The sequence below is a fragment of the Melospiza melodia genome, chromosome 6 (genome assembly GCF_035770615.1).
Source record: "Melospiza melodia melodia isolate bMelMel2 chromosome 6, bMelMel2.pri, whole genome shotgun sequence".
Lineage (NCBI taxonomy): Eukaryota > Metazoa > Chordata > Aves > Passeriformes > Passerellidae > Melospiza > Melospiza melodia.
Window position 1 is genome coordinate 29,828,234 of NC_086199.1, and position 27,573 is coordinate 29,855,806.

The 27,573-nt window shown below is 33.7% G+C and overlaps 1 protein-coding gene across 4 annotated transcripts in view; it reads right to left on the reverse strand.

The window, feature by feature from the left end:
• Positions 1-27,573, reverse strand: part of DPH6 (diphthamine biosynthesis 6) — a 184,615-nt gene that overhangs the window by 133,673 nt on the left and 23,369 nt on the right. For all 4 annotated transcript variants that reach the window (XM_063160467.1, XM_063160466.1, XM_063160469.1 and 1 more), the window contains exons 4-5: positions 11,026-11,099; positions 8,781-8,899 (exon numbers count right to left, since the gene is read on the reverse strand). In XM_063160467.1, the coding sequence (XP_063016537.1) occupies positions 8,781-8,899; positions 11,026-11,099 (193 nt within the window). The remainder of the gene's footprint in view (positions 1-8,780; positions 8,900-11,025; positions 11,100-27,573) is intronic.

Below are 27,573 nucleotides of genomic sequence, written 5' to 3' on the forward strand. Positions count from 1 at the left end.
CTATCTTTGGATAAAAAATCCACTTATTTTAAATCTACAGGAATATGAAGTTCCTTTTTTTCCCCTGACTTCTCAGGAAGTAATATTGAGAAGAGTAGTAACTGCTGTCACTATGAATGTAAGGGACTAAGACTTAACTGCTGATGATAGGGCTGTATAATCTGCAAGAAAGTTTCTGGAGAGATCCTAATCAGCTGATCACCAAGAGTAAAATTATTTAGAATTTTGAATAATAGGCAATGAAAGACTTTGGTTTTCTGGAACCAAAACTAGTTTCTTCTCAATCTCCTTATCATAAAGAAAACAGGGTTAACAATTAGATGATAGGACATGTAAGATAAAGAAATACATATAGAAAGCAAAAGAGTATAAAGGATAAAGCAACCCCCCTGTCTTAGAACTGGAACAGAGAAAATAGGACTATTTTTGAAGGTAAATTCTATTTAAATTCTATTTCAACTGTGTCTTTTTTTTTTCCTAAGTTAACAATACAAAATCAGTGATTTTCAAAAGGAGGGTCAGTACAGAATACAGAAGAATGTTTCTAGTAACACAGGAAAAGCCTGTACACAACAGCATTAGCTGGTAACTTAGGCTTACAAGGTAGGAGTGCAGGAATGTGTTATAACCTTCACCAACTAGAAATGCACATGCCACACAGATCCTCTTGAACTGTAAATCTATACCTTAAGTTGCCTTGAGGTAAATTATTCCTGTTGTCATATTTAGCTTTCATTTCTATGAAGAGCTGGGAAGTGAACTTTTTGTCTGGTGGCATAATTTGACAGGTTCATTCTTAACTTCCTCAAAACTTTCACACATGAAAGGCTGTCTTAACAATGGTGAACTGCATGGATTCCTTGGATTTCCTTAAAAAAATAATTGTAAAAACTGCTAAACTTTTGTATAAAAGTAATGAAAAGTGCAGTAAATAATTGCTATTACTGCATCTCTAAAAGATTTGAGATGAATATACTTCTAATTTATTTTATGAAAGAGGAAAATTGATGTGACTTGATTATGCATCTACTTCTCTTTTTCCCTTGCTCTTTTTCTTCCTTTTTTTTTTCTTTCTTCTTTTTTTCTGGTATGTGATAATTTATCCAGTGTGGGAATTGTAGGGGGATGGAACCTGTAGAGATACTGTAGATATAGTAACTCTTTTCAAGCTAAGTGATACTAAGTGATAAAGCTAAAAGACATCAATCCCAAAGTGGTTCTAGCATATGTTTCCAGGGCAGGTTAATTGGTATCTCAGTTTATCTTTCTTCTTGAACATTCTTAAACTATGTTCTAAACTAGGTTAGTCTGATGTCTAAATAAAATTTTAGAATTCTGAGAGGTAAAATCTTTTTAATGAAGTAATATTATCTATTATCTCTTGCGGTTTCTTTTAAACATCAAAGATATTTGTGTTCTAGTTAAATCTAGGATTCAAAGCACTTTAGCCCTGTCATTTCAAGAACAAAATCTTCAAAAAATCTCTGAAGAAATTTTATACCGTTTCATCAGATAACAAGGCCATATTTCCAACCAGATTATTTTACAAAACGACAGCATCACAGAATGGGCCAGGTTGGAAGTGACCACAGTGGTCATCTGGTCCAACCTCTGTGCTCACGCAGGGTTCATCCTTGAGCATGTGGCACAGGTTTATGTCCAGACAGCTCCTGAATATCTCCAGTGAGAGAGACTCCACAGCCTCTCTGGATGATCTGTTTCAGTGCTTGGTCACTCACACAGTAAAGAAGTTCTTCCTTATGTTCAGGTGGAACTTTCTGTGACTCAGTTTAGGCATGTTGTCCCCTGTCCTATTGCTCAGTACCACTGAGAAGAGCCTGGATCCATTCTCTTTCTTCTCCCACTCCAGACACATATACTGAGATGAGTTAGTCATCTCAGTCACCTCTTTAGGCTGAACAGGCCCAGCTCCCTCAGCCTTTCGTCATAATAGAGATATTCCACACCCTTAATCATTTTTGTCACCCTCCACTGGAGCTGCTCCCGGAGCTCCACATCTCTCTTGTCCTGAGGAGCCCAGAACTGGACACAGCACTCCAGGTCAGGCCTCACCAGGGTTGAGCAGAAGGACAGCATCCCAGGACACCATTGGCCTTCTTGCCCACAAGGACACACTGCTGGCTCAGGGAAAGTTTGTTGTCCACCGGGTCCTTCTCCACAGAGCTGCTTTCCAGCAGGTCAGCCCTCAGCCTCTGCTGGTGCATGGAATTATTCCTCTCCAGGTACAGGACGCTGCATTTGCCCTTGTAGAATTTCAGAATGGTCTTCTCCAAAATGTTGGTAGTTTGAAAAAGATTGTGGAAGAATTGTATACTTCTGAAAAGTAGCATTAAACTACTTTTAATCAAATGCAGCAAATGATTCATCTCATTTAAAGTAGTGACTGAGTCAAATTCTTCTCAGGACTTTTACTGGGCCTAAAAAACTTACATACAAAGTCATTACAGTTTCAGTTATACAGGCACATACGTATGCCTTTCCTGATACAATTTTTTTGTGTGGAATATCTTAAGAGCATTGTTTGCTTATTAATCTATTTAATTCAAATTGTTCAACTGATCTAGCATCACATGATTACAAATGTGTCTTAATAAAAAAATATGTGCTATTTTGTCCCTATTAGAGAATTCTGGTATTTCACGCTTTGAACAGTTCTAATTCTAGTAAGCTTTGTAGAAAATAATTGAAATTTCATTCCGTGGAAGAGACAGAGGTGTGCTGCAAGTGGAAAAATTTGTGTCATTTTCATTAAATCCATCCCCATGCAGACAAGTTATAAACTTTTTAAAAGGTCACAATCCCCAAGTGGATCAACAGAGTTTTCTGACAGCAAAGATCAATAGATCTGCTGCAAAAGGGTAAAAGGCCAGAGCAGAAATAAAGGATCAGACTAGGACAAAAAGTCCTGCAAAACTGCAACTCATAGTGACCTGAAAAGCAAACATCTATGGGTCTAACTACACAGATATGTCTTTAAATGTTTGAGTTTATGTTCTGTTTCAGCACGTAAGTCTGTAAAGAAAATGGGCATCTAGAACTTAAATTGTATCAAACATTAAAGAGCAGCAAGTATATATTCTAGTATTAAAATATACCACTTGTACCTCTTGATTATCATATTGTTAAGATAATTTCTGCTTTTGACATCTTTTACTAAGCTCTCTTTCTTCCACTATTTTTCAGCTCCAAGTTCTGACTATTCTTCTGTCTTTTTCACTACAGCCCATACTTCCTTTCCTGTTTCACCTTAAATGCCTAATAATTTGCTCTTAGCCTGCTGCTTCCATTTAAATTTTCCTTTAGATTATGTGATCTCCCCAAACTGAGGGGTGATATTTCCATTCTTAAACCATCTCTCTCCTACTTTGTCTGTCTGTGACACCTCCTTAACAGCACTCAATAATACCAGCTTTCAACTACTTTTTTGTTTTCAGGCACTGTCCCTTACTCTTCCAACTCCTGTTATCTTTTAGGACAACAACATTCCTCCCATTTTCCCGTTTATAGGCTGAGAGTCAGCGAAGAGGGAATCTTATTTCTAATTTTTTTCTAAATAGATTTCTGCAAAATCCCATTTCTTCCTTTTCTGTAACACAATTTATTTTCAAACATTTCTTTATATTTAATATATGCACTAAATCTCTTTCTGAAACCTCATCTTACACTGGTAATGAAGTATCTGTCATTTATATATAAGCATCAAGACAAGTACCATTCTAAATGCAAAGATTATTCTCTCATCCTATTTTCCTAAGCATTTAAATATGAATCAAACTTTTTCTTTACTTTAAGTCCAGTACATGTTCTCTTTTCTCATCCTCATTTCTTTTGCATCATATCTTAAATCCCAAGCTACTTTTTTTGACTTTTAATCTTGCATACAATTTCCATTTATCTGTGCTGATCTTTTCCTGTGTGAAACTTTTCTGCCAGGAAAAGAAATGGCTTGAGATAAAATGGCTCTCTGTTTGTATAAGTGTTTCCAAGTCTTTTCATGCAATGTCTAGTGAACAAACAGGTGTGGTATCTTTTTTATCTTTTTATCATAAATAACAGGAATTAAGGAGATAAATGGGATGGTGGATGAATATATTAGGGAACCAGCCTAGAGAAAACGTGTCGAATGCACTTAAACTCTAAAGGGCCAACTAAGTTTCAGAAGATTTGTTTGAAAATTCAATCACAACACCACATGCTAGCTAGGAAACAAGATTTCAAAGGGGGACAAAACCATCTTTCCCATAGGTAATTTATCAAATTTATAATCTGAAAAATCATTAAAACTAAAATTAATTAAAAGTGATCATATGTGTAAGCAAGATAATACTTCAACACTGCACAAGGACAATTTTTCTAATAAAAGTTTAAGGCTAGTTTTAGAATACTTTATCACTACCAGAATAGACAAGCACTAAAATTTGACAGGATTTGAAAAACATTATCAGTCATTTTATCTTTTAATTCAAATTATGATAAACAGAATAAGTATTCAAAAAACAAGTTAAGTGTTTAAAAGTAGATGTGGCACTTTGCAATATTATTTAGTGGTTACAGTGCTATTGAAGTGGGGACTTGATGACCTCAGAGTTCTTTTCCAACCTTAATGCTTCTATGATTTTAAGTGTTTTTTATATTAATAAATCAGAATGTTCTCAAGAGCAAATGTGAAGGCAGTCATAGATTCTACTACAACTCTACTGTCTGGTAGCTGCACAATGGAATGATCACCTATAAATAAGCTAAATTAGCTAAGAATAATGTAAATGTTTAATTTACTTAGCAATAAACAAGTAAACAATCCTTACTGTACAATATATAAGAAAGCAACTGGGATCTCATATTGATTTAATAACAAAACGTTATTCAATTCCTTCTGTTATGTTTGTGAATGGTCTGAGAATTTTTAAAAAATATTTGAAGTAAGCAAGTATCTTCCCCTGTAATGCCAAGGTCCTTCAATTCCCTCAAAATTACTTTAAAATTGCTCAGTACTGAAAACACATTTTCAAAAACACTGCTCCTCTCCATTACACAGATGATGTGCTCAGACAAAACTCACAACCAACAATTTTACTTCAGGATATGATCTGCCATTGCAGCCAACTTGCAGAAAGGTTAGTAATAACCTTCCTATTGAAGGAGAGGGCTCTACCCTCCATGCAGCCGCGGTTTCTACAGAGCAAGTTCCCTGTGCCCACAAAAAAGCAGATCCTGCTGATCACCTACATGCAACCACAAAAACACTGAAGCCTTCAGAGGGGCAGAAGCAAGCACAGACTTGTGGTTTGGAAGAGTCAGTTAGAAGTGGGATGGAAAGATTGACCTTTTGGAAGCAACTATTAGATCAGTTTTTATCTGTATGCTAAATTACACCCTTCAGAGCTTAACCAGGAACTGTGTGGTGCTAGGTCTTTTTTAATGTAGCTCTTTACATGTAAATTTTACCTCAGCGAAAACTAATGGGAATATGGCCATCAATTTCAGTCAGTCAGGATTTCACCTCTATACACTAGAGACGTACAAATAAACAGTAACATAGACACCTAGGTGGCTGGGTTTGATTAATAGATTCATTATACAAAGAAGAAATATACTTTCTTTTTCAATTAAAAAATCATATGCAAAAACATACACATCCCTCAACTATCAGGTTAGTGGATTCCACGAACAGCAGAAGTATACCAATTTTCTAGACCACGGGAAGGAAGCATCAATGTCTTCTATCACATCAAAGGAGTTTCATGTTTCATGTTAAATATAGTTACTACAGACAGTGCGTTTTAGTGAAGGAACTTGGGATTTCCTGACAGACAGGAGATGGCACTAGCTCCCTAAGGACTCATTACTCCATTGGGAAATAGCCTGCATAAGTAACTAAGGCCCATACCACTTCAAAATTTAGGTTTCCATGGACCCTGTGATTTCAACTCTACCCATGGCTGGGAATGTACAATGTCTACAGGCACTCACAGCAGCTGGACCTACAAGGTAAAGGACATACTCATGAAATAAAAGAGCTCCACTTCATATGCAGACTGATCAGCCCTGATTCAAAGTTTCAGCTTTTATTATTGTTTAATTTCTGCATTTCCACTGAAGAGGGGTATATTTCAAAGACAAAAGTATGATTTATCATACAGGCATCTTTAGCAGCAAGAAAATGGGGCACTGAATATAAATATTCAGAAGTAGCTTTTATACATATATATAGTGCTCAGGTTTGCTGCTAGATCATGGAATGTTTTTCTCTCATCATTAAAGCTTTTGAAATACACTCTAAAGGAAAGAAAGCTGATCTACTTACAGATCAACAGAAGGCATGTGAAAAAGGTTGCTAACAATACTTTTTTTGCATATAAGTGAGAGCAATTGGCATCCCATCTGGAAAACTACACTACTCTGAGATAGAAAACTCTTGCCACTGGCAAGGTTTATGGTATTAATTTGTAATGGTGGATTTAGGGAAATGTACTAAACTAATGCTCATTTACTTGCATAATTATGTGTTTTCTACATAAAACGACAGGCTTTTACCTTGTCAATACTGGCACTGAGTTAATGGAAAACAGGACGAGGCGGGTGTACAAGTACGCCAGCGCCGATGAATGTCAAGCTCAGGTTACAGATTTGCTTCTTGCATCAACAACTGTACAACGTATCACCTAATGCATTACCCTTCAGACTCCTAAATCTGTTATTTTAAATATTTTCATTGCAGTTTAGCTTTGATTATTAATCTAAAAGGCAAAAAGTTAAACCATATCTTATCTTCTTTGCCACTTGATACGTTAAACAGCCTTCATACCTTAAATCCACTTTAATAAGGCATGCAATTATTAAAGCATTACAGAATGGCCCCAGAGCACAAAAGCTCCATTAAATTTGCTTACATCTAATTACGTCTGCCTGAGGCAGGTGAGAAATTGACTCTGATAAGATCTTTCTTTTACCTGTAGCCAAAAAAATAAAAAGGAAAAATAACTCGGAGTGATTTTCTATCTAATTGCTATCTACAAGTATTTATGGTATTCGCTCTTCCAATGAATAGCCCATAAAGCACTCTTTGTGCACTAACCAGTGCATTTTAAGGTTTTTAAGACTGTAGAATACAAAAGACAAGCTTATCTTGCTGCAGGCATGGCAGGTCATCAATGATGTCTATTTGGGAAACAGTTTTATCTATTATTTAAATAATAAATTTTCTGTAAAAAAATAATTCTGATGTGAAAAAACATGTTATATATGCTTTGTGGACTTCATTTTTTCTACATGCCAGTATAAGCAACAAACACATTCTATTTTATGAAAATATAACATAAATATATAAATATGCTTTTTATGGCCTGAAAATAATTATTTTAGAAACCTTTTTTTTTCCCCAATTTAAAACCAAGTGTTTTGTAGTAGAAAACATGGTATTCAATTGCTTTATATTTGTAACTGACCTTCCAAAATTCAGGAAAATGTGAATAAATGACATTGCTTGTTACCTGTAAATGAATGAGAGCATGCGATACTTTTCTAATCATTCTAATCCTCCTCTCAGCCCTAGCAGATCCTACAGAACAATAGAGGGAGACCATCATAGTGACAATGTAAAATTAAGTTAGAAACTATACCAGATAAAGAGGAATAAATAAATAAAATTTTTAAAATTAATTTAATCCATCCAGTCTAAAGGGATTGTAATTCAAATCTTGGTTAACAAAGAAGAAGAAATTACTTTATTATAAAGCATTCTTTGAGAGAAAGAGAGATTAGGTATTTGATAGGAAACTTGCCCAGGTAAACCAGACACTGGACTTCAAAAAAAAGCTTATGCAACACTATTTCCAAATATACATTTTTAACCACTGATGCCACTTGTATGATACAAATCACTGTTTGCTACAGTGAACCACAAGTTTATAGTCAACTCCAAAAGAAAAGGTCCTTTGTTCAATTGTTATGCTTAAAATTGATTTGCTACTCCAAAACAGAAAAACTGCATAGGGGCCTGAAATAATATATTGTACTATTAACAAGTTTCTCATATGCTCATTTAGTCTTTTAAAGCACATCATTCCATAAGCCTTCTTAAAAAACTTCATTTGACCCTACCTTTACATTTAAGCAATAAACAGATAGGTTAACTTTCATATTGATTTGCTTCAAGTTTTAGAACTTCATTTCATATACATCTGATAATGAAAAGACGTTGATTTTCTGGTATTCTAAGCAACCACATTTAAAATATTAAAAAAAAAATTAGAGGCAATGATGAATTATTTCTGTTTGGTCTTATGATTTACCAACTCCAAGTCTGCTGTTGCAGAAAATATTTTGTCCTCATAATTATATCTTGTTTGATATTAACTTGATGTATTTCTATTAAAACTTTCACGGTTGCTTTACAATATTGTCTAGTCACAAGCTTGTATCATCTATAAATGACAACACTGTGAACTACTGAATTATACATGCATCTTTACTACAAATTAAAACAAAACCAGAACAAAAAAAATAAGAGAGGAATTTAATGACTATGTTAGGAAGAACTGCTTTCCAGCTTTTCCACGCCCCCTTTAAGAATGAATTGCATCTTGTTAAATTAATTATTCAGACATCACTACTGGTATTGAGCCATTTTTTATAATTTTTTGATATTGACATTTCATATCTTAAAATGTGCAACAAAGGTTCTGTTTTTCTCTGTTATGTTGTGGATTTGTCCATGGGAAATTTCAGTAGACAATACTGCTCAGAATCTGAATACATACCAAAAGCTGCCACTTTTATGATTATGGCTTGAATGTTAGATGATATCATTTCCTTAAGCAGTATTTCCTGGTTCCAACGCCAGAGGTAAGATAAAGGCTGAAGATTAAGCCTTCTGCACCTTAAAAACAAACAAAAATTGGATAAAGTCAAGTATTAGGCTTTTACCCAGTATTATTACTGTAAAATCAGTGAAAATTTCTTTCTTTTCCTATCTGGAAATAATTTTTCCTCTATAATTTCAACTACAACACTTTACTATTCATATATTTCCTTATAAACATTAAGTCTAATGTATATTAAAAAAGAAATAAATAAACTTGCTCTGAGTATGATTCATCTACATAAGACGCAACTCACTGAGTTAAACAGATCTGCACAGGAATGTAAGTAAAGCCATTACAAAACGTGTTCCTAAACCTTTTGCTTTGGGATACAAAGCAATTAGCACCTTAGGAAGTCATCACTTTTGTGAACACAGCTAAGGACAAAGTTACTGCTCTGTGATAAATGTGGCACATGTCACTAGTACAATATGCTGAATTTGTTGCTGTGATTTGGATCAACACCCAAGGAAAAGAATAATTCAGGAAAATGTATACAGCTTGTGATATAAATTAACAACTTTTTACTGTAAAGTTAATAATTTGTTTTGATACATATCATATATGGACAGCATTTGATACACAGCTTTGATTGTTTATCAAATTAGAGAATCACTAATTTGCATTATTGATAGGTAACGTTTCTGTAAGTTGTCAAGAACCATCAGCTGGTGATTAAATGTGTAAGGTCTCCGAAAAACTTAAACATTTAACTATGGGACTAGTTCAGACTCCTTAAGATTTACATTTATTTGTCAATTATCATGTTTCTCCCAATACATGGTCTTTCTTACATATATGGGCATTCCTCCTCATGTCAGATAGACCCACTAGTATGATAAGGAAGACTATATAGTTAAATGTAGGCTTAATGTTGGTATATAAATGTATAGTTAACACTCATATAATCTGACTGGTTTTCTTATTACTTTGATAGGCTTTAACAGAGCACTAAGTTGTGTAATAGAACTATTCCGCAGCTCTGAATGTAAAGTAGTTACTTACGTGCCTAAATTCAGCTAAAAATTAGCTGAATTAATTGGGATGGCTCATATGAAACAACCTTATTGCAAGGGATGAATCTACAGAAATAATGTGAAGTATTTTACTTTACAAGCTCAGAAACAATCATGCCTGTTTGAAATACTGTGATTTCCTGTCAATCTCTTAGCTGCGGTAAAGATGTAAAACAATCAGCAAAAGCAATCTTTTTTTTTATCCTACTAACATGTGAGGCAATAATTAAAATGTTTAAGTATAAAGGAAAAGAAAAAGGAGTTATTTCTGACTGTAATTTATCTATGTAAACTTTAAAGAAAACAAATGTGCTCTGTAACTTGCTGATGTGAGCTGAGTTGGCATAGCATTAATTTCACAGTTCTTACAGCTCATAAAGGATTCCAGATACTTGCTTTCATCATCAACAAATCATTAATGAAATAATGAAACCATAATTAATTTTTAACACAAGGTGGTTTTGCATTTCATCAGATATATACAGTGAAAATCTTTTTTCAGATCAAATATTGGCCTACATAACAAACACAACTACCATTCCATAATGCTCTTTTTAAATTAAGACTCCTAAAAAAATCATGATTTATATAGACCTTTGCACACAATAGGAATGACAAATGGAAGCTCCTGACTAATAATAACAAATTTCAGATTTAAGGAATTAAGGGAAGATGTGCTTAGAAAGATTCTTTTCTATCTAATTCCTTATAACAAGTCACAGGATGTTCCTCTATATCAAAACACTGGTGAAAAACAGAGGGACTTGATCACAACACTGTAGTCATTGGAACTGAGTGAGCTTCCCATTGAAATCAAAGAACTGAACCTACTCAACTATTTTCATACCAAATCTCTGAGTATTTTCAAGAGATGAAGAGAGATCTGAAGAGCAGTCAAAAACCCTGGTATAGTCTCTACTAGATTTTTACTAATGAACACATTGTTTCAGGGGGGGAAAAGGAAGAAAAATAAAAGAAGAAAAGATATACCAATATTAATGAATATAATGAACTTGGTATCATAGAACACGAGAAATCAGGCAACCATCTCTGCTTTAAATTTGAGTTAGAAAACAGACAAGTACTGTCCAGAATGTGTACTCTGATAAGGATTAGTATTTTCTTACACATCTTCCACTCGAACTCTCTGGTAGTCAGAAAGAATGGCTCCCACAGATACACCCTCTACTCCTTCTTTGTCCTGAAAAAAGACATGGAATATCAATGACACAGTATATAAAGCTTTAAGCTGCAGAGATTCAATATTTCTACTTGCAGAATCAATTAAGTATAATTATTTTTTCTGTGTCCAGTACACGGAACAGAATAGGCTGAAATGCAGTTCTGCCACAGAAGGGAGCAGCTCAGCTGACCTACTACATGGTTATTACTCTAATGCAGTCTACTTAACTCGAGTATCATTCTAGAGAAGAAATAACCAACGTAACTGAAAAGTATCAGACATAACAGATTATCCTGAGGTTTTCCAGACATCCCAAAAATTCTTCCAGCTTTTGCCTATAAGTGACAGGTTAGCTAGTCCACCTACAAATAATCATTAGCAACATACATTATACAATTAACTGAATTGTTAGCATTTTCCATGTACACGGCACAAGAGAGTGTGAGATTACTCTTTTTATCTTAACACCAGAACAAGAAAACTCACGGGAAACTTACTTAACATCATCTTTTAAAAATTCTGCTATAAAAAAAGCTTTTCCAAGACACATTTTCTCTGTTTCATTTAAATTCCCTAAGCCAACAAATTATACTTTATTTTTTCTTGTAAACCCACTGAGAATGTAACATTTCTAAATGCACATAGTTCTAGTATTTTGTGAGATCTTGCATTTTAAAATTTTTTGAGTACCAATCAACACGCTGAATTTTCTTTTTCTAAATTTTGCTCCATCTAGACTTTGGTAAAAGTTGTTTTCCTCTTTTAATCAAGGTCGATCACAACTACACCCCATGATTTACTTTCTGGACCCGTTCCAAATCCTGTGAAGAAGTTTGCAGCAAGATTTTACAATAAATTTTTCAGTTATATACCTGTTGATGTATCCTGCCCCTGCCTTTCTCTTTTGGCCTATTCTATGATCGCAGAAGCCCTGCCAGGCCTTGGCCAAGCAAGCTGAGCAGTGAAGTGCCCTTGACTGTACCAGCCGGATGGTGAAGCACTGCGGACTGCACCAGGAGCTTTTGCCTGGTCAAAACAATTCTGACAATCTAAAAAATACATCACTACTTACATTATGTACTTCTCCATGTCGTTAATGGATAGATCCATTAATATGGAGCTTAATGCCAAATCAAACAGTTTTCAAGCTGATGCTTCTCACAGATCCAGAAGTAATATAATATTATTTCTGCTTCCCTTTGAGCATTCAGTGCAATGTTTCAAAGCGCTTTTTAGAATAAAGGTAAATCAGCGATACTTCAAGCTACTCAACTCACTCATCTACAATAACATTGCTCAAAAATTAAACACAGTTGTACAAGCACAGTTTTGTTTAAATAAATTTGATGAACTGATTCAAGAAGCCTTCTTGAATCTTTAAATATTTCAAAAGTATAAGTTGCAGTCTTTAACATTCTTTTTAAAATGACAGTCTTGGAAAACATGACTGATGTAAACAAGATAAATACTGTTTGTTTTTATTTTTATGTAAAAATAATAACCCCAGCAATTCCTTCAGAACGTCCTCTGTCACAATGTGCAGACATCAACCAGTATGTCCGAAAATATTACCTATATTTTTTTATGTTATTAATTCATCACAGTTCTAAGTTACCAGAGGCAAAGTATGCCACCTGCTAAATTCAGTAAGTAATGTTTTTGAAGTGTCTGATACAAACAAACAGAAGGGCATACAACTGCTGTCTCACAAGTAGATTAATCTCTGTGGCCACATAAATCCATATGCAGTTTTCCACTTTCCTTCATTACAGAATTGTTGAATGGTTGAGTCAAAGGTCCATACAACCTGCCCTTGAACATTTCCAGTGATAGGGCATCCACAACTTTTCTGAGTAACCTGTTTAATAACACATGCATTTCTCTTACCTCATCAAAACAAATGAGATTATGTTCATTATCATCATAATATTTATTATAATGCATGGCAGATCTGTAGTTACCACAATATTTTCATTATAGATATTTGCACTAAGCACACTCTTCCTTCTCTAACAATGGGAAATGAATAGGTGGATGAGAGTATTACAGAGTAATTATATCACAAACTTCAAAAAAGAAGATGGTATCCTCAAATATGGAGTGAAATCTTATTTCCCACATAGACAGATTTACAGAATCTCCTGTTCATCCATGAAGATGGCAACTGACTTGCCCAATACACTTTTAACAAGCTCAGAGACCCATAAAAATACTTTTTTATTCATTCTGTTGTTCAAGTTCTGACAAAATATATGCATCAGCAAAGATACTTGCTAAGAAAATTCCCCTAAATTAAAAATAAAATTAAATTGAAGTAGAGACTTAAATGTTCTGTTCTTATCCAAACACAGTACTTCCATACTAAAAAGATCTATTGCACAAATCTACTTGTTTGGGATTTAAAAAATTCTAGTCACGAGTCCCAGGAAATTTCATAACCATCCTATGATAATGGAATTTTAAAATCCACAGAAGGTTACAGAACATTTACTAAATAACTATTGAAACAATGGCCCAAACTTGAAACTAATGCATCAAGAAGATTTCTCATAGGTTTTGTTTTGAGGTTGTTTGGGTGTTTTTTACTATACAAATCTGTATCACATTGGATGTGAATGATTATGACTGCATATATATATATATAGATATATATATAGGTACACAAGAATTCTCAAGTATGTACATGTGTATGCAATATATCTTGATGTTAGTAATGCAAAAACAAGGCTATTATTGGCTGCTTGCTTACAACTTATGTTAAATCTGATTTAAATAATAACATAGGAGATTGTCTGCACTTATTCTGGTTTATTTCCTTTGATAATATGTAAGTTTTAATTGTCCTTTGAAATGGCATTACAATGTCATTTTGCAGTTGTGGTTAGCATTCATGTTCAAAAAATTCTCACAGGTATTTATTTATTGCCATCTCTTTTCATTCAGTTCTTCTCACGGTAAACAGCAAATATAAACTTTCATCACTGTCTAGACAATAGCTTCCATGAGGAGAAACACCAGTACACTTAATATATGCTTTGAAATAGGAGAACTAGTTAATATACTTAAATTCAGTGAAATGGAATGAGTTCAATCCCCCTATTTTGTCCAGTTCAACAAATGAATGCTAGAGTGAGTGGCACAAATTCAAGAAATAAGAAGACTGAAAAGAAGAAGGATGGAGCATGAGGTAGAACAGAAAAAAAACTGGTCTCATAACCTTCTAAACTCCTCAGCGGGACAAAGCTTACATAAAGCCTTGTCCCACAGTGTATTCCGCTCAGCAGTTGAAGCATGCAAAGAGTACTAACTAAAAGCTACTGCTTCCCTGGACTTATTCTTTGGTATTGAAAGAGTTATTGAACACCTTGCAAACAGACAGCATTTTGTTTGACTAAGAGTTGATCATGGTTAGCAGAGAATCCATCCCAGAATCAATAGCGCCGTCACTTTTAATGTGGAATCTGATCAGGTTCGGTACCATTAAAAGCATGTTCACAGAACTGCACTCAGCAAGGGTAAACCAAGCTGACATCGACAGGTAAATATCAGGGATCTGCACAGAACTCAAAAGCTGAGGAAGTGAATTTGGTAAAATTCAGAAGGAAACATGTTACGTGCTGTATCATATAAAAAGTAACAGATATCAGAAAAAATATCTGAGGAAAGTCAATATGAAAAGGTGATTTTTTTCTTAGGTTGAGTGGATTTTTTAATTATTATTTTAAAAAGCATCATATACAGTTAATTTAAGAGATTATTTACCAATGTTAAACTTTACTAATATTTTTCTAGTGCAATAGGCTACTCTAAAGTAAAAATAAATTGCTCTCTGAATATTTGGATAATTCAGAAAGCACTTATACTCAGTACAATATCCTCTGTCACAAAGTATTACAACACAAAACATGCAATGTGCATATAAATCCAGATGCCAAAAACAAATGTACACAGATGCTAACAAAGTTTGATTTTCCATATGACATTTTAGAACTTATTTTTTCCCTTTAGAGCTACAAAACGTACTCATTTCAAAAGGCAGGTAGAAAAATAAACTTTTAAAAAGCAACTAAATAAGACAATTTCAATAGTTTTTTAAAATGTGCCTAAGATTATTATTAGCTATGTTTTAACAGTAAGTGAAAATTCACAATTATAACTGTGTATATTTTGGCACTATACTTATTGTTTTCCTGTTCAGAGGACAAGACAATAATCTTCATAAACAATTGTGTTAGAGGAGCTAATTGATCTTTGAAACTGTAACTGTACTAAAATGCACAATTTATGTTTAAGGCATCCTAGTTTTAAAGTTATTTATTATTTTAAACAGTTTAATGAAAAACAAAATTCAAAATTGCTGCTCTTTGTGTATTATTAATTACTGTTGGCTGCATTTCCTATCAGGAAATAGTATAAAAAATTTAACAGTTTTGTGAAAGCTCCAAAACATCACTGCTGTTTTTAAAGCGCCTCTGTTACATGCACGTACAATTCTAACATACAGCTTCACAGCTAAAGTGAAAGATAAAGAGATTAATTTACACTAGCACAGTTATTTTAATTTTGCTTGCTTTTTTTCAATTAATGATTGTAACAGTAATCTGAGGAAATTAGTACATATGGATTGTAGCATTAGTAGTGGTAGAAGTATTCTACTAGTAAGTAAAAAATTTATTGCAGTGGTATCAGTACAGAGGTTTTCTATAATTTCATATTTTAATGTCTTTACCTGACCCTTTCAGAGTTCAGCAAAAAGAAAATTAGTGCTAATGTTTTCAATTTAATTAGTATATTACATGCACTGTAACTATTAGTGGAAAATGTTATATTAATGAATGTAAAAGTTAGCTGTAAATTACCTCAGAGTTATTATCAATTTCCCAAGTTACTGCTCCTTAAGATAACCCTCTCCCTATGGTCCTTCCGGTAATTTTTCTTTGCCTGATAAACATGATGATTAAACAGCACATAGTGCAAACCTTTGATACTTTTTAAATTAAATCCATGCCCAGCCTAAGGGCTGTGTCTGATTTCAACTAAATGTGTCAGTTAATCAGATAAAAAATTATCAGCAACTCAAAGAAACAGCAGCCTTAGGCTTCATCAGTGCCAGAGAAAGCTGAACAAAATAAGACATACAGACAATATCACATTATGAGTAAAGGTTACTGCTAAGCATATCACTGCACAGCACTATTCACCACCTTAATAATGTCTATCTTAAATGAAATATTGCCTACAACAGCCAAAATATTAACAAAGAAAAATGAAGTGCTAGACCTGTGCCTATGTCTATTCATGTGTATTGCAAGAAATTTTGAGCACTACCAGTCAGACAAATGCAGAATATCCCTAAAAATTTACTTTGTAGAACAGATCTTTGTAAGAAAAAGAAGTATAAACAGCTGAAGAATGGTTAAACTACATTCAATTTTTTACGTGTGCTTCACAGCTTTGCCACAATAGAGTTCATTTTTTATGACCCAGATATAAAATATAGCCTCTAAATGAAATTTTCTTTCCAATTAATATCCTTCTTAAAGCTTGTATGAATAACTGAAAACCGTTATCCATACTTAAATTAACGTTCAAGGTTATTTGTGCCTACATAGTGATTACCATACAATTGCAAAACTTCAAATTAAGCGCAATATATTTGCAGGTGGGCGACTGACAATATATAACTTAGTAACAGGACTTTTAGGCTTCTACCATTATTTGAGTGGAAAACTCCTAAATACGAGCTTTGCCTTATAATTCCTGAAGCATTTTAAGATCAATGATTATAGTGATTCCAAACAGAGTATGTGATTTTTTTCTAAGCTTTGGTATGTCTGTCTGATGCAGCTGCAAGTAATCAAAGACAGTATGGAAATATTCCTGAGACATAAGGATATAATAACACTATGTCAAATTGAAAACCCACTATTTGGTAAGGCACTGAAGACTAGCTACAAATCACATAGATCATCTTAGTGATTGCAGATCACTCTACATCATCTGGGACTTTCTTGTCTTCCACACAGGGATCTCAAAACACATATATCTCGTGCCTTCATTCCTTAGGAAGAAGTAGCTCCAAAACCAGGTGGGAATTAACATAATGTGGATTTACATGAAATCCCTGCGTGAACACTCTCATCATTAATTTCAGAAATCTTCAGTGGCTTTATCTCAACTTGCTTTAGAAGTAAATTACTGAATAATGGTATCTATACAAGGCAATAATACTATGCAACTAATCTACTTCAAGAGCTAATTAGATATATTTTTACAAATGCCCTTTGCAGGACATAGGCACCCTACCACCCACCTTTAAGCAAAAATGATGGCCTAACTTCGAGAGTTTTACAAATGCAATTACTGAAACACAGCACACTCATCACACACACACACACCCACCATCTATTAATTCAGTGTAGGGGTGCCTTCAGTGTCTGGTTGCAATCTCACAACAACCACATTTAATTAGGACATGGTCCTCTTCCTACCTAGAAGTGCCAAATGTTCAGGGTAATGGTGCAGGCATACATTTGTTTACACATAATCACTTACACACACCATAGCAAAGGAAAAAAGAAGAGCAAAACAGACAGAAATACCCCTCTCAAATTCTAATATCAAACAGAAGTGTATTGAAAAGGCTAGAATTACATTCTAAACAGGAGAAATGGAAAACCAGGAAAACTCTTCCACTATAGCCACATACCATACCATAAATGCAAGTTTTCCTGATATACTGATTCTCCATTTAGCTGCATTGACAAAGTGAACGATTAGTCTTATTAATTAGAAATCATTCATTAATAAATTAATTCCTTTTTTTATATATTAACTATTTTCACAGAATTCAATAAACTTGCTACATCACTTTAGATCCCACACTATTTCACAACTTTTTTATTCTAAATTATTTAATTTAGATTAATTGATCTATTTTTGCAATTAAAAAAGTGTCATACTAAACCCATTAGTCATTTGGTAAAATCTAATATAGCTAGATATATTTATCAAAAAACATAGACTACTAAAATAAAAATTAACAGACATCCACTATTTTAAAGGCTACCTAAGAGTTTTCAATAGAACTGGCCTTTTTTCTTGAAACCTATTAACTGACTAACTGGTAACTGAGGCCTGCATTCCAGCCACAGGGTTACAAAGACTTTGACAGTGAAGCAAAAGTTTACAGCTGAACAGATTTTTTTAATTGCATTTTGTGCAGAGAATTGGTTTCAAATAAATGTCTGCTTCACCTTTGGGACTTCCAACTCTTAAATATTCAAATAATTACAGAGCAAACTTGCCTGCAGACACTCCTTTCAGGAAATCTTATTTATAAAATCACCTCCACAAAGACTGATTATTTAATTTAATAGCCAAAATTAACCTGAACAGTCAACTCCAGATTGAATAAATGACATTACATCAGAACAACAAGATGCCAGTGAACAACCACAAAACAGCCAAGTAATCATGCATGTTTCTGTTCTGATGCTACATTGAATATTTTAAGTACTGGTGATTTTATGTGTAACTATTTTGCAATCAAGAGCAGTTATACTCATTCAGAATTGGTAGTTCAAATCTGTGATTAGATTTAAAAGCTAGGATTTTAACCTAGCAAAATGTATACATTCTTCAGAATGAAAAAAAAAAAAATAGTATTTGTGTTATGAAGGCAGGTACTGGCCTATATTATTATGTCACAAATCAATGTCTTCCTGAAGACAAACCACTTACTAAATCAAGAGAAGGGTCAAAGGAATATTAGTTTGTATGTTTCTAGTTAAGAGAAGTCTCATGCTTTAGATAATGAAACTCAGTTCACTTGCATCATACCCTGACCTCAGAGAGGCAGAATCTAATTTTTTTATTTCCTTTTTTAAAGAGTATCTTTAGCAAACTGTAAGAGCCAAAAGCCAGATGTAAACTGAATTTTTGAATATAGACAGAAAGTCTTTTTCCCTTGCTTGGACCACACGGCCTCCATGCAGACCAACTCCTAGATGCTAATGGCAAGGTACCCCTCCACAATGAAGACCAACAAGACCTGGATCCAGTAAAGCACCTACAAAACAGAACAGACTCTCTTGCTCTGGTTATCTGAGGTATACACCATGGTTTGGGTCATTCAAGTCATTAACAGACTTCCACTAAGGGAAGTTACTCTAGGAAAATCCCATACAAGAATTGTCTAGTCTCATTTGTTTCTATATGAGTATTGTCAAAGCAGTGTTATTTAATGAAGTATTTCAGAACACATGCTGGCAAATACTGAGGCATCCAAGTAATTTGATTCTTATTAGTAATTCTGTGAGCAAACAGTCCTTTTTGAGAAAGTAAAGCTGAAGGCATGATGTGATACCTACTTTTCCTTTTTTAGATTTTTACCACATGCAACAGGCGAGTCTCAGAACTATGGAAGAAAAACATGTCTTAAACGAAAATGAGCTATTTTGTCCATTAGAACCAAATCTTTTTCTCTCCCTTATGTTTTCTTGCAAACAAATTTGAAAAAGAAATAATTTTTTATTTCTCCAAATTTATCTCTTAGATGTCACAATGCGACAGCAAGGTAGCTGCCTGCTTATTTTTACACATTCGAAATCATGTAAGAATTTCCCGTTAAATAAGTCAATTTCACTTACCCTAACAATTCTGGTGAGTAGATATGTTTATATCCATTTAGATAATTCATTCTCCCATACTACATCTTTTAAAACTGCATTTCATAACTTTGAAATCTGCATAATGTGCACTGATATACACACACACTCACACTCTCACACATACATGCATTCTCACATGGCCAGTGATCTCCACTTAGTTTAAAAGGAAAAATACTTTCAAAAGGACAGTTCGCTTACACTCTTCTTATGACTTCAAAGAATTTTAAAAATCTTTACCATTTAGAGAATATCTTTTCATAGTATTGAATGCTCAGCCTTCGCAATGTCCAGTATTTGTAGAAAAGAGCTCCTAAAAGTATTTATAAATCAGACTCTCCACCAATATTTTACTTTTACAAATTAAGTTTTACAAATTTTTACTTTGTAAATTTTTACAAATTTACAATATTTTACTTTTACAAATTTTTTACAAATTAAGTGGACAAATTTTACAAACAAATTAAGTTTTTCAGCAACTACCCTTGTACAAGTAACACCTGCAGCATACTGTGCTGGAGTAAAAGATCACATTCTGTAAGAAAAAGTAAATTTTCATTTAAGGTTGATCAAGATATAAAATTATTCAATGTAATAGTTGAACAAGTCATGCAAACACAGTCCCAAATGTTCATTACCACTTACCTGAAGTATCAATCACATTCAGTAATCTGAAGTACTTGAATAAAAAGTGTATATTATAAAAGGCATGAAAAACAAAGTTTCAACCTAAAAGTTCCTTGATTAAAAAGCAGACATTTTATCAGAAAGTCTGCATATTGTTAACTTAGACCCTTACAAACAGCTAATTCACATCTACCTGTATGCTGAGTCATGAATATACTTTATAACTAATTTATAATGTGAAGATGCAAAAGATTTGTAATCATTCCTCAACTGTCACAAAACATATAACACTGAAGTACATGTAGAGTAATTAAGTGAATAATGAATTCAAAAATTTTAACTGTTGACAGACAAATTAAAAACCCTGAGGCTTTCACAGGTTTTTTTAGTTTAAAATGATATCTTCTCTCAAAGTGCCAAAGTATTTTTTTAATATAGAACAAGTATTATAGCAAATATTATTATAGTGACATGAGTTATTGGAATGTGAAATTACCTGACAATGAATGTTTGAGAAGAAAGGCATGGTTGTGGAGGTAAGATTTACAACATTTCATTTGGTATTGCTCTAATGGGAAACTATAGGCCACTATGGTCAAACAAACGTCAGTTGGCAAGAAGGCTGTACCATTTTCACCTGAAAATTTACTGCAAGAAACAACGTCACTTGTTCCACTATATGTGCACATTTGTGGGTAAATTGTGCCCCTCTAAAAATTTCTTCAGAATTTCATACACCCATTTTCAAACTACTAAATCATTATGCTGCTATTACTTCCATGAGCAGATAATCTTGGCATGGACTGTGAGTACACAACAACTCACACAAGACTCCTAATAAATACTGCAAATTTTAATTTTTCCCAATGACAACATGCTTTAGACAATCTCTCTTAGAAATATTCTTATTATCTGCACTGCCAATAATCCTCTCTTCTGATCTTATAATCACTCCTCCTTACATAAAAGCAGAACATAGGATTTTCAAAAACTGGAGGAAAACAGTCTATTGAAAACACAAGTCCAAAAGAAAAGCCTCTTACTTTTTGTACTTGGAACAGAAACCTCATGAACCCTCCTTTAATCTTGATCAGTCACCAGGGTTTGGAAATGATTTAAAACCGTTAGGAATCTCAACAATGCAATACCTGATATTTGTTTCATCCAATTAAGTTGGTATGGTAAGGCTCTTTATCTTTCTTTTGCTTAAATAACATTGATTCTTGAAATCATATGAAAAAGAAAACAGTGAATAAAACTGAATTTAATGAAGGCATATTCATGATTTTCAAATTTTTCTATAGCCTTTACAAATTTAAAGCCATCCTGATAAAATATTCTTTAAAACTCAACCCCCTCACTTTCTACATTGATATACACTTTTGTCTAATTTTTGGAAGTGATCCACTTAAAATTTAAGTATTGACACAATAATTACTGTTTCAACACTACAGTGTCTACACTGCACTTCCCATAACAAGAATTATTGAGGATTTAAACTTCTTGACCAAAACAAAGAGAATTCTGCACATACACAGTGTTATTTTATGCTACTCATCTATTACATCATTTACTTATATTAATGAAAAAAATGCAACTTTCAATAACGTCTTTCCCAGATTGCAGAGAAGCACAAAATGCCACACTATGATTTTCAGGTTTGATTCTCTTATAAAGTGCATTTGTTTGGATATTTTTCCATCACTGTTTTTTTGTGTTTGAAAAAAAGACAAGGTCACCAAGCATTACTAAAATGACAGCAATGACTCTAAGTCTTAAGAGAAACATTCCAAAACAATATCAAATTATGCTGACAAACAGATCAGTATAAAATGGGAATTCAGAGGCAATGTGGACCTACTGTACTAAGTGTAACAGTCTTGCAGGATACATAACATACTCCTTAATATTTTTAGTACCAGAACAAAACATTTTGAATCAAGATAAAATCACTACATCATCAACGTTAATATCACTCTGTGAAAAAAAAATATCATAAGACTAGAACAGACCATCCCTTTAGGGAAAAATATAATTTTCAAGTGGATTGTTCTTTTAGTAGTGTAATGGAAAGGCATTCCACCTACTCCCAGAAGAAAAATCAAAATATGCATTTAAATGGAAATAGTATGCAATGGATAGGACGAAATAAATTCCTCAGAACTGTAAGGAGCTATATGTATATACACACACACACACACACACACATATGTGAACACAGGAAGCTACATATATGAAATTCTACTTATATATATTTATTTAATTCTGTACATATATATTCATGCATATAATTTTAAATTTTAAAAGCTAAGTTTCTAGCTCTAGGCTTATCTCTCAAATATCAAGATGCAGTCACATCACATATTCTGGTTTTGGTCACAATTTCAAATAATATATACAACTCAGCTCTATGCAAGAAGTTGTGAGTATTCTTTTTTAATTTTCTGCACATTTTGTGCCAGACCATATTCTAAACAGCTTTTACAAAGTGATAATGTTTCACTGACAGTGTTTTGTGTACTTCACATAAAATTAAATCTCAGACAAACCTTGAGAAAAAGAAAGCAGAAAGCTAAGCAATACAGCATGTTGCTCTTTTTGACCCACAAACGATTATCAGTTATTTTAGAAGTTATGACAGTTTTCTCAAGTCCTTAAGGAGTCTGACACCATTGGTATAGCTTTTAACACTGCATTTATGTTTATATCACAATACAATAAAACAGCAGGAATAGTGTTCAAATTACTTGGGTATTGGATGGTTTATTGAAAATAACAGTATTACCATAACATTAAAAAAATTCTTTGAATGTGCTAAGTAATCACTGCTATCCATTCTGCATGTGAATTATGGGATAAATTTTGGAAGGCATCACCAATTGCAAAGACTACTAAGTCTGTCTCTCTGATGGAGGACTCTATGCATGAACAATAAATTCTAATCAAACTGAATAATCAACAGTATGTCAATACTTCAAAAAGTATGTGAAACCAGTGGTATGCAAATCATTTGTTTTTACAATACAGAAGACTTCATCATCAGAGCTAATACTTACTGCTCTTTATTAGGTAAAAACAAAAAAGCAGAATGTAAACAACACAACCACTCTTCTCTCCATCCTTTCCCTGCAGATTGCTACATAAACCACAATACCAATGGCACAGTACTTATTTTATCTAACTGTATTAGTAATGATTTTATCACGATTTTTTCAAAATATTAAGAGCTACATTTTCTTATACTCGGCCTTCATTTACTCCTTGGTTATTAATCAAGCTCAATTCAACATCATTGGGATTTTTATAAGAAAGGAAAAGAGAGTTAATTTTTAAAAATGTCTTGATATTTTTTAGTACTTAATGCTAGAAATACAAGGCTAAATAATGTTAACTGTCTCAGACAAATTTGAAACCAGCTACATTCAAACTTGGGCAAACTTATTCCCCATTTCCTAACCAAGAACTTCCATTATTTTCAATGGCAAAGAACAGTTTAGCAACATTGGAAACCAGTGATAAGGTTTTGGAGAAGCACTACTACCAACCCAGCCCCTCATACCAGAGGAACCTCACTTAATGAGATGCCTTGTAAAGGTTTCAAAAAGAGAAATTTGAGCTGATTTTGTATTCAGTATCAAGGGCAATCACACTATGAGTACAAGCTTGGTCAGTAAAACAGTAATAATAAAAATCCATTTTCCATTGAAAGAGGATTCTTATCCATAGACACTTCTAACCCTTCTGCCTAAGAGACTTTGCAAGTGCCCTATTAGAAAGATTAAATGGATGCTTAGGAAAATTCATCGAAGATAGCACATACTGCAATTATGCCCATTGCATGAAGAAACAAGCCCCAAAAGACAATTTCTAAAACTAGACATAGTTAGATTCATATATAATTATATATAGTGACATGTAATCACTATATATACTTTGAAAAAAAAAAATAGAACAAGATATTAATCCATTGTAAAAGACTGAAGCAAACGAAAGCAAATTAAAAGTGAAGGGCCTACTGTTTTTAAATTATGTTCACTTTTAAGTTTACCCAGAATATCTATTTCAAAGCAAATATTCCAACTCCTAATGACCTGCCTTCATGAAGTGTACATGCCTGGAACAATGACAGCTAAGAAATACTTTGCAACTTCTGCTGAGACTTGAAACTCAGTCTGAATTCTACTTTAAGAGAAACCTATATAAATTGCAACATAGGCAAGCACTACCTGATAAGACTGCTGTTTCTTTTTCCTTTGTGGGTTTTTTTTTCCCTTTAATCTCTTATGCAGTCTTCTCTCCTTTTGCAGAGAAATGGAATAAAAAAGTACTTGAGTACTTCAAGAAAACTAAATTTCAACAACATAGAGGCAGGGATATCGCTGCCTTTTTTCATAGTTTGCCCTGCATTTTCAATAGCTTTCAACAGTATGTAATTTTATTTCTAATAAATATAATTTAAAATACAGTATAAAAAATTGACTTTAAAATTTCTTGCAATTATGGAAAAGGCATTTACTCAACAAAAGCTCTCAGTCAAACTCCTACATTGTTTACTGCTTTTTCAATGGCAATTTTTAGATATTTCTGTTCAGAAAGGGACCATTCTGCAATCTAATCAACCGGAATGATACAGACATAAAACATTACTTGGTAATTTCCACATTTGAGTCCAATACCCAAAAGTCAGTCTGTAAAACAGTTGCAAACACTAGATATCATCCATCTCTCTATCATACTTAATGTCTATTAAAATGCAGTATTTTAAGGCACCAAATTTTCGCCATAAAGACTTCCTGTTCTGAGCAGTTTACTAAAGACATAATCAGAAATAGCCATTTTTTTCCACAAATTTAGGCATATTCACAGAAACTACAGAACACCTGGGAAAAAAGAACATGTCTCCAAGTATCTAACAATTAGTGAGGTTTTCTTTTTAAGAGGGTACCTCAACACAGGTGTTATTCATGCACTTGGAAAAGGCTTACCTTGGTCTCCTGTCTTCATTATGTGGTTATACTTAAAAAAAGCCAGCTCCTCTACAAACTGATGTGGAAATTAAAGGCACCCTGTAATACTTGCTAAAAGAGCACCTAAGCTCTACTTTAAACACAGTGGCAAGCATGGCCAGGGATTAACATCCCAGCCTCTCTGAGAACCACTGGCACCGCTCTTGTGTGAGAGGAGGGAACAGAGTACTTTGTCTCTTCTATCAGTCTTGATGCACACAGGAAGGAATCTTCTTCTACTTTTGATTACCAGTAGACACATTCTCAGCTCAGAGTACAGTCTATGCCTAATCCTCTGTCTTTCCAGTATAATAATGAATACATACTCTAGTATAATTGATTATGCAAGCAGAGATGTGGTCAGGTTATACAATAATAATACAAACTGTTATAAGTAAGAAATTTGAAAAAGACTTGTAATGTAAACACTTAAGAACAAATATAAGTAGAATTCCAAAATGTGCAATTCATCACTGCACTTTTGCCTTCAACATCCAGCAGGCTACCTCAGCTATCAACACTACCTTAAAACATTGCTGCAAAATACAGGATGCAAAGATGAGAAAATACAGTAATTTCACTTATAAGAAATCTTGGCTTGTTTCGAATTAGGGGCAAGAACACAAATAAAGCTAATAGGCAGAAGAAGCCGATGTTATCATTTTATGATTCTGTGATTATCATTATTACTTGGTGATAGTAACACAGCAGCACTTCAAGGCTAAAATGCACCTGAGATTTTCCAACACAATTGTTTTTCATAGAAATGCCAGTTCATTAAAGCCTAAGTGCTCTATAAGAAGCAGTTGGTTTTGGCCAGTTCCCAGTTAAGACAGGAGAATTCTTGCCAGGTTGCTGTCAGTTTACTTAACAGGCTCCACCAGAGTCTGCATTTGTATGGTCCACAGTGTGTAATACAGTTCCCCAGGCAAAATGTTGTGAACTTAGGAACAGACTTTCCCTATCTGTTTGGTCCCAAACTGACAACATGGTTCTACCATGTCCAGCCTGAAGACAGGATTCAGAAAAAGTAGCACAAAACACACAAAGCCATTTTCTCACAAGAATAACCTGTTCAGAAAGACAGAAAAAAATCCCAATTTTCTGACTTCATTTGTCTCACAGGAAATTTCAGTATCTAGTTTTTCTCCATTCTCACCAAAAATCTTTGGAAATCTTTTTCCTACATAATGGAGTTTCTGCACTTCAATCAGTTAACTGCAAACCAGTTTCACAACAAAGCATTAATATGACTCTTTCTACAAAAATGCTTGGCCAAAACTTGAAAACCTTACTAAGGTTTTACATTTAAAAATGACATTTGAGATGATCTATTCTAACACAAGTATTCTAGGCAAATCTGATCCAACTTTTCCATTTTAAACAGGTTTGAAACAAAATACACTACTACTTATACCAGAAACAAGACAAGTATGAACCAGGTACTAAGACATCACATTGATGTAAAGTCTAACTTACCCTAAACCCAGGTAAAGCTGTAAGTGGAAAGCCTTCAGGAAATGCCAATATACGGAAGCCACACCACCCCAATCTGGGTTGACAAGACCACACTTTAGGCGATGTTACTACAAGGTAGAGAGAATTTGTGTAGCAGAAAGAAAGGGCAGCTTGAGGATCCTCCTTGAGGAAGAAATATAAAAGGACTTTTAGGAGGAGATTGGAAGTAACAAAAAGGAAAGGCAGATGATAACGTGCCAAAGACATGGAAGAAAAGGAAACCAAAAATATCAACACAGAAATAGCAAAATCAAAAGAGGAATACATAGCAAAGTAAAACTTCATAGGATTTTTCTGTCAAGGAGCAACAATTAAAAAATTAGAGAAGAAAATATCTTGTAGGAAATATTAATATAAAAAAATTTATGGAATTCCCCAAACATGTAATGTTATCCTAAAATCTGCTTCATCTTGCTTTATTTTATTAGCTTGCATAAATCGGAAATGTAATTTCAATCTTCAGAAGTTCTGACATCTCATATTGTCAGTAGAACTGCAGAATTAACTTGCTCTCAGAGTGGCAGTCCCCTTAAAATCTGAAAGTAATGTGTGTCTAAGTATGGGAGAGAGGAGTATTTATTTTTATTTCTTCCAATTGGGTGAAAGTGAGGCTTTCTTTTCTCCAGGAAGATGTGTCCTTAGTCACCATAAGACTACCAAAAAGGGAGCCTG